This window comes from Clarias gariepinus, chromosome 24 (assembly GCF_024256425.1).
Source record: "Clarias gariepinus isolate MV-2021 ecotype Netherlands chromosome 24, CGAR_prim_01v2, whole genome shotgun sequence".
NCBI lineage: Eukaryota > Metazoa > Chordata > Actinopteri > Siluriformes > Clariidae > Clarias > Clarias gariepinus.
In genome coordinates this window covers 21,987,501-22,000,774 of record NC_071123.1, presented here as the reverse complement: position 1 = coordinate 22,000,774, position 13,274 = coordinate 21,987,501, and the positions used below count along the sequence as shown (strand labels likewise).

The following is a 13,274-nucleotide window of genomic DNA, read 5'->3' as shown; positions in this document are numbered from 1 at the left end:
AATAACGACTTAATGTAATTTAAAGACACATTATGATTGTTTGTCTTTATACACACGTGTGAGAATTTTGTTAACTTTTTTCATGACATTAAACTAAATATCAATCGTTTAATTCATTCATTTTTAATGAAATTATTTAATGTTCTGTCTTATTTTTTAATGTTTATTAATATAATTTTTTAAGTGTAATATTACCTGAAACCAGTCTTACTAATTCAATTCGAGTGCAGTTCTGTAACTGGCCACATGATGTCAGTGTTGTCGCGTCCAGCAGCAGGTCAGACTGTATTTGCCCTGAGGTGTTTAAGTGCTGCAGCCTCACATATAAAATCTACCACAAAACTCTCAACTCATTAGTTCTTTGCTCTGTGACGTGTGTGTGTGTGTGTGTGTGTGTGTGTGTGTGTGTGTTTCTTTACAGCTTTTAAGGTCTGAACCAAAAAATGAACCTGTAGACGCTCCCAGCTCGCTAGGCGTATTAGCACACACGCCAGACTTCCTGTCTTATTTACTGATTTAAACCCAATAAACACAATATTTCTAATATTTGTTTAGACACTCTGGCTCGGCTTTGTCAGGTAGTGTTGTACAGTATTTTGTTTGTTCCTACTGTGAGAACTTATCGCTTGACGTCACATTATTGTTAGCGCAGTCGCGATTTATAAGGTTAACTTTACCTACGTTATTGTGTTATACGTTATTTCTGTTCGCTAATCACACAATAACGTTTCTCATTTAAACTTAGCCCGAGCATGTGTGAGACTCGACTTCGATCTTTTAATAGGGGATATCCCAATGCATTCTGGGTAATGTAGGAACAACAGAGTGACATGGCGACGGAAAAGGCAAAGGTCGAAGTAAAAACTTCTGTACATCTCAGCACTGTTGGGATTCTTATTCAAATAAAAGGGTTTCTTTCATGGGAGTTTGAGTCGGAATATAATTAAACAAGTTACGACCGGTGTGAGAGCGAGCGAGAGCGAACGAGAGCGAGCGAGAGAGAGAGAGAACATTCCACTGAACTTCAACACCTTTTCATCTTCATAGCCCTTCTTCTCCTGGTGGTTTTCTTCTGTCTTTATCATTCTTTAAAAGAACGCGTGATGGTTTGGACTTGCACACACGCACACACACACACACACTCACATGCAGGTGCTGATGGAAGAATTAAGCATCATTTTCAGCTCATTTTAGTGTGGATCGTCTTATTCACAGCAGTGTTGCAATTCTAATGAAGCTTGTTCACACACACACACACACACACACACACACACTCCCCCTGATCAGACACACACTCCAGACTCTTTTGTTGTGCGTGCGTTCGGGCATTGTGTTCGCTGTTGACGCTGCATTCTCTCGCATTAGAATTGCAAATGATGGCGTCTCTCCCTGTCTCCCTGTCTCTCTGTCTCTCGGGCTGAGGTTCAACAAGTCTGTTATTCATTTAGACCTCAGTCTTAGACACATTTGGGTTTTTTTTCCCTTCCTTTCTTTTAGTTGATTTAAAAAAAAAAAAATTGGAACTAATCCAAGCGGGGCCGAGCGGCGTTCCAGCGCATGCCGAAGTGCTTTACTGCTTTTATACCACAGCCGATTGTAAAATATAACAATCACCATTTGTGTTGTCGTCACACTCCTCCGTCATGAAGACAAGGTTTAGGCTTCATTTCTTTATCTTTATTCCATCTTCGTTGGCACCATGTGCTCCCCCGGTGTGTAAAAGTTTCGCCGTCATTCCTTTCTAAGGCTTTGTTTAGACTGCAGGCAAATCCGGGTTGTTTCCCGAATCTGAGCTTCACGACTGACCGTCCACACCGTTATCTGAAAGTGATCAGGACGGATCTGGCTCTGTTCGGATTCTGACACGTCATCCATCTGTCTGCATCGGTTGCCGTAGTAGCGAGGAGGACCGGTGTGTCACCTGACAGCAAATGCTGGTGACTAAAAAACAACAGGAACGGAGATCTCACATCTCATCCTTCAGGTCATATCACCGTCCAGTCACTGGTTCATTTCTTCCATCGTCCATGAATTCATGTGACTTGAACCGGACAGTTTTGACAATCGGTCTGAAATCCGTCCAATCTGAGACGTGTCTTCCGGAATCCAATTACAATCTGATTTCAAAGCAAAAATTGGATTTGCAAAAATCTGATTCGTATCTAAGCAATCTGATTCCAATCTGGACTGGCTGAAAAGCAGATCCGGGGCTTGCAGCCTAAACAAGGCCTACGTGTCCTCTTCTGTCCTGTCCCAGGGTTGGGAAGTGGTGGGAAAGCGTCTCTAGTCTACAGCTACTATAACGTAAGGGAAAAGAGGAATCTACTGGACCACAGATTAAATGGAACCGTATATAGACCTATACAAAAAACTTTTTTTTTAAATGAAACTGGACTCGTTGGCCGAACCCTGTGGAGGGGAAACGCTTGGAAACGTAATCAGATGGTGACTTCTTGCGCTGATCTGCTCCTTTGGTTGGTTATTTTTTTGTTACACGACGTGCCTCTACTTGTTTTAATCCTTTACATTCCTGCTCCAAACGATGGCATTAAACACACACACACACACACACACACACACATTTGTGTGGAAGCTAATTACTCTGCCTGGCTGGAAACTTCACCATTGTGTTTAAAGGTTTTATGTAAAACCTGGTCAAAGTGCCAAAAAGAGTTACGCAACCGTGTTCTTCATAACAGCGCCGCTTAAACGGATAAACAAAGGCATGTCTTCTGCTTAACCTCTCTCTCTCTTTCTCTCTCTCTCTCTCTCTCTCTATCCGGAATTCCTGCTCTCTCTCTCTCTCTTTCTCTCTCTCTCTCCATCCCTACCCGTCTGCATCCTTCCCGTTGTTTTTCCTACTTTTATTTTAAAGAATTAAAAATGGACAGCATCTCCCTTCATCCACCTCTTTTTCCTTCCTCGCCCTCCCTCGCTTCTCCTTTCCCTCCCACTTGATCTGTCTGAAAGCAATTCTTCTAAATCTGCGACCTAAATCACCTCCCTCTCTCTCTCTCTCTCTTTCTGTTCCCCTTCCTCTCTCCCCCTCTCCATCCCCGTTCCCATGGTTCCGAGGGTCAGGGTTAAGGCTTCGGCGTTAATACCGACGGTTGGACAGATTCCCAGGCCTGCACAGAGAATAGAAAGGGCACACACAAACACACACACACACACACACACACACACAACACATACTCTCTCTCTCTCTCTCTCACACACACACACTCATACTTTCACACATCCGGGATAGACCTTCAACCCCCATAAACGTTTAAGAATTTCTATGAAGAGTCCTGCGGAGAGACAAACACCGTTTATGGAGCTTGCTCGAGTTCGAGCTTCTCCTAAACCTTGATTCTTTACCTTAAAACGCACGACACATGAGTGTTTCCTTTTTGAATAAGAGCTCGAGTGTTAGGAAGTGATTTAATGTGTGTAGTGGGACGGAATACTTAATATCACACGTAAAACACTAGAACTAAAGTTCTGTATGTACAGTGTGTCTGAAAATCAGGAGCACCAGGTCCAACATCAACGCTGTTATTAACTAATAAGGAAATAAATCTATATAAATAAATAAATAAAAGGTTTAGTCTGTATGTTGGGCAAACCTCACATTTTTAATGATATATTTATGAATTATACATTGGAGGAAATGAAACCAGTCTCAGAAACGTGTCTATCTGTCTGTCAATCTGTCTCTCTGTCCAGACAGATTTAGTTGCAGCTTCACACAAAACTGTCTGGACAGAATATAATGAATCTCCTGCAGTCCTTAGATCTCTACCTGAAGTTTAATCTGCACCATCAGTGAATCTAAATGTGGAGTAAAAGTGATGTTATGAACAGTTATGTGTGGGATTTAATAATCTACTGTAAAATAATCTACTAATGCGCTACTGTCTCAATGTAAACAAACACCTGCACCAATAGATATTAATTAGAGAAGATAAAGTAAATATTTTGACTGGGATTAGTTCATATTTTCACTTTGGCTGAAATAACAGCACTGAAGTGGTATAAGTGAATTTTAACACGCTGGAGTGGTTTTAAGACAAAACTTTATCTTTTTGACAAGACAGACAAACATGTACGTGGGCTTCAACCTAAAATAATATCATCACTGATTACATTAAAGATCAGAGGATTATTATTAGCTTTAACCTTTTAACTATTTCGACAAATATTTTTCCGTTCAATAAAGAATAAAAACACAATCATGACCATGTTTATTATTTTTAAACCTTGTGTTATTAATAATAATAATAATAATTATTATTATTATTATTATTTTTTAATGTAGAAATTAACATATTAGAAGAAAATGACTCATGAATGCAGCACAACTTAAAAATTGTCGTTTATTGACATTTTTGATTATTTTTCACTCTAGGATTCCCATTATGCACAAATCATCTCCTCATGTGACCTGGGAGCTCGTTTACTTCTCAAGCTTGTCTGTAGTGTTTCCATTTCATGAATCTGGGAATAAATAAATCACATAACATTTGCTAAAAAAATTATGAAAAAAAGAAAAAAAACAGGACATGTTTGAGTAAGAAAGAGATAAAGGCACATTCTCAGGGTTCTGACAGCAAAGAAAGAAACTCATGCAAGGCTTCCTCTCCTCCTTCCCATGATGCATCGCTCCTTAAGCTGCTCCTCAGTGTGGATTTGTGACAACACGACCATAGTAACTGTCACTGTGTTGACTCGATACACCCAAGCACTCATCACACACACACACACACACACACACACACACTCTCCACAGCTGCTATCACGCCAGCTTGCAGGTCTAATCACATTTTCAGACGTGACCAAAAATAGATTTTTCCGTCTATCTCCTCCATCCCATAATAGTCCGTCTGGCAGGATGAGTGATAAAGAGAACGATGGATAAATAGGTAGCTATAGATATGATATAATTGAAACAGGAAATACAGTGTTCGTTACATAGCAGGATGTTGCAGCAGTGAGGCCTCGACCAGGAACATTTTTTTACGCTTCATAAGTTTGAATCTGCGCTCGCTCCTTCAGCGATTTCACCTTGAGTGGGTTAATATAGTAATGATCTACTCGCTGTTGACCTGAAGTCACCGAGTCATGTGACCTCACTCTGCAACCTGTCTCTTACGCCGGCAGGAATCCCACCGTTTTTTTTACACGAATGTACGAAAAGTAGTCGTTATTAAAAGATATATTAAATTAAATACAACCTTCTAGAGCAATCAGACCTACTGCAATGTTACTGCATGTGAATAACAGGAAGCAGCAGCATACAAGAAGAAGAAAGTTATTACACCAAAACGCCCTCTGATGCACAGAGACCTCAAAAAAAAAAAAAACATATTTTGAACATATTTGTGCGGCGGTCACTGTAGTGTGCACGCGTTACTAACTTTCTGTATCCTCAATACTGCTGCTACAACCTGCTGCTCTCGTCCTCTAATCGTCCCCTAATCGTCCCCGGCACTCACCTCCTGACCGTTCGCTTGGCATCTGATGAAACGTCAGAATCTATATCCATGTCTTAGACCTAGCGCCACTACACCTTATATTAGCTTGCTGTATCCCTCTTCCATGTTCCTGATTATTTATATCAAAATAAAATTGTTAAACTGGGCCAACCCTGGACTTTTTCCAGAGCTGTGGATCATGAATAAACTCCTGTTTTGATTAAATTAAAAAATTTTTGGGCATTGCAGTTTCCGTTTTGATTTGATTCAACAGCTAATTTTTTTTTTATTTCATTTGTTTTTTTTTTCTACAGGGTTGGAAGTATTAAAAATATCAAATAATAAACTAAAATGCTGTGTAATCAATCCTGCCAGTAGGTGGTGGTGTTGCAACCAACCGCCCATAAATTCAAAAGAAGAAAAAGTAATAATCTTGTGAAAAAGTGTTTTCCCAAGTGCTTTGTGGAGCATGGAAGCAGTTTGTATTCATTAATATGTTTGTTTTTGTAATTTGCCTAAATAACTGTAAAAATTGTGAATTGATTCTGATCGATCGCATCATGATAATAGGTCTCACACACAACTTTGTTCTGAAGCTGGTGTTGGAGTAAAAGTAATAAACTTTGCCAACCTTTATAGTTCATCTTTGAAATATATACGTTTTTGATCTACAAAAAACTAAACCAATTTGCTTTTGTGTTTTTTGTTGGTATAATCCACACCCATTGATGTTAAGCTCCGCCCCCCCCAAATGAATATCATGATAAACTTCGATATGTTACAATTGTATAATCTCGTAAAGCAGCAGCATGTACAAAGTAAAGAGCAAACAATTCGGCGGTCACTTTTTCTAAAAAAATTAACCAACAATCTTTAAGGCGTCAAAGTATTTCATTAAGACATTACTGAATTAAAATGTGTTTAACATTCTGCATCCATTTCTTGCCAGACCTCCATTAGAACCTTTTCATTTACTTTCAACCTAAATAAACAGCTAGTCAAGGTTGGCGTAATTTGTTTGAGGCGAAGTGAAACACAAGATGCAAAAGTTGTTCATAAAACAACTGGATTTTCACAAATGCTACATGCCTGGCTTAATGCCGCGGGAACATTTTACATTTAAGTCCATCGCTCATATCCAGTTTTAAAAAAAAATCAGCATTGTGTTAAGAAATCAGAGTCAGTAAACGTTTCTAGAATTTTCTTCAAAGCCCAGTCCAGCACCTAGTTCACACCTTAGAGCTCCATGTAAAAAAAAAAAAAAGACATGTATGGAATTCCCCTCTAACGCTCGTGAAGTGGTAAATCTCTGGGGCTCAGAGGAAAACGCGAACCCAAGCTGTGGCTTCAGTGACAACCCGATCCTAACACCTCCGTCTAAAAAAGGATCGAACTCAAAAACAAGGATCAACTGTCCCAGCCTGAGGGAGTGCAGAAACATCCAGCAGCGCCAAAAGGTTCAACCTTTCCCAGTCTTTTCACATTTCCATGAAGACGCAAGACACACTCTTGGTCTTCAGCTGAGATACCTTTCCTTATTCGTAGTTCTTGGACATATTGCGAGCTCCTCAAGGAAATAAAAAAAGAGAAATAAAAAGGAGCGTAATAATAGGAGAGGTGTGTGTGTGTGTGTGTTTGTTCAGAAGTTGGCAACACCACCGAGGGGAAAGGTGACGTCATTGCCAGTGCTGAGAGAAGGTCGTTTTTCTTCTCTTGGAGTTCATCCCTCGGGAGGGAAAAAAAAAAAGAAAGAAGAGAAATTGATCCTGACATACAGGTTACATCAGAACGACTTTGAAAGATTAATTGTTATTTAATCAGTGGCTCAGGAGAGTGAAAAGGAAGACCAGGAAGTCAGAAAAGTTTTCAGTTCTCAGTTTATCTCCCATAATGGAAAAAGGTGGTGGGGGTGTTCTCTGTAGCCTTGAACAGTCCGAGAACAATTTCAAGGACAAACGGAAAAGTTACTGTTCAATCCAGCACTCGTGGCAATAAAAAGAGAGGGAACAAAAAAAAAGTGTACAAAAAAAAAAAAAAAAGTGTCCTAGGTGTAGACTTCATGTCGTCCATTTGGCGTGAATCCTCCACCCATTCCGCCCATCCTCTGAGTGTCCATGATCTGAAGGACATCCTCTAGGATGGACGGCCCCAAGTCCAAGTGGAGCGAGAGCAGGGAGCCGGCGTGAGACAGATAGGCGGGCTCGTCCTCTTTCTCAACTTGCTTTCTCTCGCTTTCCTTTCCCTCTGTCGCGACGCAAGGCTGCTCGCGATCGGGCGAGCGCTTCGGGGAGCCCGGGAGCGAGGTCTGAGGCGACTCGAGGTGCAGCCTGGGAGGTTTTGGGGGAGGGGCCATGGCAGGGACGGGAGGCTGCGGCGCGACGGGGCCCGAGGCCGGAAGCGTGAGCGCCTGCACTCCTCCGATAACAGGAAGGGAAAGGGCGTTCTTGAGCAGCGGGGAGCTCTCCGTGGCAGCGCAGTTCCAGGGGATTGCCGCTTGCTGACCCTGCTCCCCGGGTAACAAGTGAAACTTGCCCTGGAGGAAGGAAAGGTCGCCGAAAAGGTTGTCTCCGCCAGCGCCGCTCCCGATGTGGATGGTGTGGCGAAAGTCCCCCAGCGGCGGGCTGATCATGTCGGATGAGAGGAGGTCACGGAGTTTCTCCTTCTTGCCTTTGCGGCTCCTGCGCTTCAGGTAGATGGGTGCTTTGGAGGACATGCTGGCCACAGAGCGTCCCCCTGAACAGCACAGAGAGATTTCACGCAACAGCTTGGAGAGAAAGAGAAAGGAAGAAGGACGTCAAGTGATGATGAAGAACCGCCGACCAGGTCAACAGGTCTTCAGGACGGGGACTCCCACGAAACTTCCACACCAGGAGACGGGAATGAGACCAAATCCAAGACGTTGATCCCTTTGGTCAGTCCATTCTGTCTGAAAGTGAAAGAGACAGAGAGAGAGAGAGAGAGAGAGAGAACATTAGCACTTAGACTCAAATGAACAACAAATACACTTCAATTGGACGCCAGTCACCAGGCAGAATATTCCTGATGATGACGCGACATTCCTTAAAGGAGTGACTCAGAAATCAGACAAGTGTTAAGAAAGTTTTGTTTATGTAACAGTGGAGTCTTCAGCGCAAACTGCTTTCGCTTTGTCACAGACAGGCTTCCACTCGCCTCCGATCAAAACATCATCATGTTTATAAGGAGGCGAGAAAAGAAACAAGTCACGTGTCGAGAAAATAATCATTGTGTTAGAGTTGGCGAAGAGCTTTTGTGGGGATCTTATTCAAGGAGGTGCGGGTCAGATTCAGTCGAGGAGGCGTGGCCTGTGCGTGTCAGATTCAGTCGAGGAGGCGTGGCCTGTGCGTGTCAGATTCAGTCGAGGAGGCGTGGCCCGTGCGTGTCAGATTCAGTCGAGGAGGCGTGGCCCGTGCGTGTCAGATTCAGTCGAGGAGGCGTGGCCCGTGCGTGTCAGATTCAGTCGAGGAGGCGTGGCCCGTGCGTGTCAGATTCAGTCGAGGAGGCGTGGCCCGTGCGTGTCAGATTCAGTCGAGGAGGCGTGGCCCGTGCGTGTCAGATTCAGTCGAGGAGGCGTGGCCCGTGCGTGTCAGATTCAGTCGAGGAGGCGTGGCCCGTGCGTGTCAGATTCAGTCGAGGAGGCGTGGCCCGTGCGTGTCAGATTCAGTCGAGGAGGCGTGGCCCGTGCGTGTCAGATTCAGTCGAGGAGGCGTGGCCTGTGCGTGTCAGATTCAGTCGAGGAGGCATGGCCTGTGCGTGTCAGTTTCAGTCGAGGAGGCGTGGCCTGTGCGTGTCAGATTCAGTCGAGGAGGCGTGGCCCGTGTGTGTCAGATTCAGTCGAGGAGGCGTGGCCTGTGCGTGTCAGTTTTAGTCAAGGAGGCGTTTTTGTGTGGCTGTCTGAGTGAAGGAGGCGTGGCCTGTGCGTGTCCTTTTGAGTGACGGGACTGTGGCTTCTGCATGTGTCAGTTAAGGAGGCGTGGCCTGTGTGTGTCACTCTTGGTGAAGAGGGAGTGGCCTGTGCGTGTCAGACGCAGACGAGGAGGCGTGGCCTATGCGTGTCAGTCTCAGTGAAGGGGCGTGTCCTATGAGTGTCAACCTCTGTAAAGGAGGCGTGGCCAGTGCGTGTCAGTCTCAGTGAAGGAGGCGTGGCCACTGTTTCAGATACACACCCAAACTTGTGGAGGTCTGGAAATAAAGTGTGTTTACTGGTCACCAGAATGGGGGGAAATGATGTGTTCATATGGAAACAGTGAGGAATATGTGTGTGTGTGTGTGTGTGTGTGTGTGTGAGAAATCGGAACTACACAGAGGTATACCACATGCCACCAGCATTAAGTCATTTCTCTCATGTTACATCAGTGATCCATCAGATATAGTGTGCGTGTGTGTGTGTGTGTGTGTGTGTGTGTGTGTGTGTGTGTGTGTGTGTGTGTGTGCAGTGTCTCTCTTCAATGTCCCCGAGCATAACTGTTGTCAAACTGTCTAAGCTGGTTTTCACACACAAACACACACACACGGAAACGATCAGATATCAAAGCGCGTGTTTACACTGGACGCCAACTGAACTGTGCAGTTCTGCGTGGTTGCAAACATGCACACAATCCCACACACACACACACTCACACACACACACACTCACACACGTCCACACCCACATACACACAAAGGACAACAAAAGTTCATATCACACATGGTTTGTACCAACTGTCTCACTGCGGTTAAAGTGTGTGAGTGGAAGGTGTGTGTGTATGCAAAGCATGAGCTTTGATTAGACGTGTAGTCATGCTCTACCTGATTAGATAGGTGTGTGTGTGTGTGTGTGTGTGTGTGTGTGTGTGTGTGTGTGTGTGTGTGTGTGTGTGTGTGCATAAGAGTACATTGTGGTTAGCCTGCTCTTTGTGAACTCTGAATGAAGGGTGCCGGAGTGTGTGTATGTACTGTATGTGTGTGTGTGTGGGTGAGTGTGTGTGTGTGTGGGTGTGGAGAGTGAGAGACTGCAGCGTGCTGACTCACTGAACTGAGAAGATAATGAACAACATATGAACAGAGAGAGAGAGAGAGAGATGCAATAGGAAAAAGACAGAAACACTTTAAATCATTGTCATCTCTCTCAGTACTAATGCTTTATAATACACACACACACACACACACACACACACACACACACACACACACACAATATGGTTCCTGTAACAATTCATAATGACAAATGAAGCTTTTTACAAGGTGGTTTTGTTTTTCCGTACACAATGAGTTGCTTTGTGTGTTTCTGCCTCATTTATATCCATCACTCGGATAATAAAGAGCATACGCGTGTGTGTGTGTGTGTGTGTGTGTGTGTGTGTGTGTGTGTGTGTGTGTGTGTGTGTGTGTGTTATTGGACAGTATAAGCTTTCTGGACATATGTTTGTTTGACGTCTGTAGTAGTTACACACACACACACACACACACACACACACACACACACACTCAGAGGGGGCGTGGCTGCAGGTTCGCTGCAGGCCATCAGTACACATACAGTGCGTATAAATCCGATCGTTACTTTATTCCACACAGTTGTTTCTCCTGCTTCGTCCTCTAAAACCTTGATTACGTGTTGATGTGATAAGTTGGGGTAAAAGTTTCTCATCCTCGCTCGGGAATATATAATCCATTAAAAGATTGAGCAACGATTCATAAATTACCGGCAAGGACAAAGAGAGAGGGCTCTTGTGTAACTTGTTAATTTTTTCCTTTCTTTTTTTTTTTTTAAACAGCAATTCAAAAATTAGAGAACAACTAGGGTGAAGGACACATTCTATAAACAAAGTCAAAGTTCTGAACCAAGTGATATATCTGTGACGCATGCTGGAAGCATTCTCTAGAATCCCATTACAAGTCTGTGGAGTTTCATAGAATTGAGGAAAATTCTACAGAACAGCGCAAGTCATACTGCGGGTCTTTAGACTTCTGTAGAACTTTTCATCAAGTTCTACAGGATTCCAATATACAGTAGGTCTAAATGTTTTATAGAATTGAGTAAAAAATCTACAGAACGAACGTCTCGCGCAAAACTTTTATAGACTTCCACTTCCATTCGAGTTCTATAGACCTGAGTAAAAAAATTCTACAGAACATCCATCTCACAGGTTCTATAGAGACCAAGTGTGAGTCTTTAGACTTCAAAGCAAAACATTCTAAAGAATCCCATTACTGGTCTATAGAATTTTATATGAATGTAACCGAATATAAATTCTACAGAACATGTAGAACATGCATCTCACTGCAAAATGTCCTGCTGTGGTTCTCTAGACTTCTACAGAACATTCATCTCTTAGCAGAAGTTCTACAGAATCCATTTGCAGGTTTATCGAGTTTTATAGAAGAGAGTAAAATTCTATAGAGCATACATCTCACAGCAAAAGTTCTATATAGGATCGAATAAAGTCGCATTTTATAGTACATGCGACTTAAACCAGGATTGCATTTCTATGGAGTTTTATAGAATTAGACCGAAAGTGTCCTACAAAAAGTTCTACAGAATCCCATTACAGTTCTGTTGAGTTTCGTAGAACTGTGTAATTTTCTATAGAGAAAACTGAAAAGCTGCAGGTCTTTACACTTCTAAAAAAACGTAAACTTGTATACAATTCCACAGACGATGCATCTTGTAGCACAAATTCTATCGCACGTCTATAGAGTTCTACAGAAATTCTAGAAACCACTTTAGGACACACAGAACTCTACAAATAGACTAAAATACTTTTGGAATTAGAATTATATAAGAAGCAAATGTTTGATTTTGGACAGTGGAGGAAGGTCAAGTGTGGATCTGATTTAAAACCAGTTCAGAGCGAACGCGAGCTGGGAATATTTTTAACTCACCTCGCTCGCATGGCCGGTTTCTAATCAGAACACACATCGCAGTATCTGTATTAATTAGAAAAACCCCACTGACTTGTAAGTGCACATGCTCAGGTGTCACACACATACACACACACACACACACACACATGCACGCATACTACGACAGGTGCTGAAACTGAAACTAAATTCCACATAATTATTGTTATTTTCATATTAAAGGCCATCCGTACAAGTAAGTGTTCTATTCCTTTCACATCAAAGACATTCTGTCATTAGTTAAAAAAAAAAACACACATTACTTTTGTTGTGAAACGTGTTACTTCAGTCTCATGACTGTGAGGAGTCAGTTCTTCACCAGACTCTGTTTTTTTATCTCTAACTCTCTCTTAATATATATATATTTTTAATGCAGCTTGACAGGTTCTCCAGCTCCTGACACTGGAGACTCCTTCAATCAAGACACATCCTCACATCCACATCCCAATCAATGAGCTGTTACTATAGCAACACATACTTCTGTTAAAAACGCATTAAAACCAGAGCATCGGTTAACATTTGCACCTGCGCTACGGTAAACCCTTTCTGACCAATCAGGACGCAGAACCCACGGTGCGGTAGGACAATACAGACGACAGATGAGTCACGGAGATGACAGAGTGCGGGACCGCATGACCCCGCCTCTGACAGGTCCTAATATCGTCTCTAACGTTTCGTCAGGATTGACAGTAGCTCACTGATGACTGATGCACACATCAGAGGAACAGGATCCGGTCTAGACCAGCTGGAGTGTTGCCTCATGTCCATGCTGTGTGTGGGAAATAAGCCTGCGTGGTCAGGTGTGACTACGAGCTTGTGTGTGTTAGTGTGTGAGACCAGAACTGTCCATGAGCAGTGTATAGTGTTTAACATTGCGGAGGGAACAAACGATTATAAACAAACTGACAATGAGGAAAG

At 42.9% G+C, this 13,274-nt stretch overlaps 1 protein-coding gene across 2 annotated transcripts in view; it reads right to left on the bottom strand.

Annotated features, from left to right (window-relative positions):
• Window positions 1-5,349: 5,349 nt before the first annotated feature.
• Window positions 5,350-13,274, bottom strand: part of cdc42ep2 (CDC42 effector protein (Rho GTPase binding) 2) — an 8,981-nt gene continuing 1,056 nt past the window's right edge. Inside the window, exon 2 of one of the 2 annotated variants that reach the window (XM_053485217.1) lies at window positions 5,350-8,385. In XM_053485217.1, the coding sequence (XP_053341192.1) occupies window positions 7,504-8,172 (669 nt within the window). In that variant the 5' untranslated portion in view covers window positions 8,173-8,385 and the 3' untranslated portion in view covers window positions 5,350-7,503. The remainder of the gene's footprint in view (window positions 8,386-13,274) is intronic. The other variant, XM_053485218.1, reaches the window with a different exon arrangement.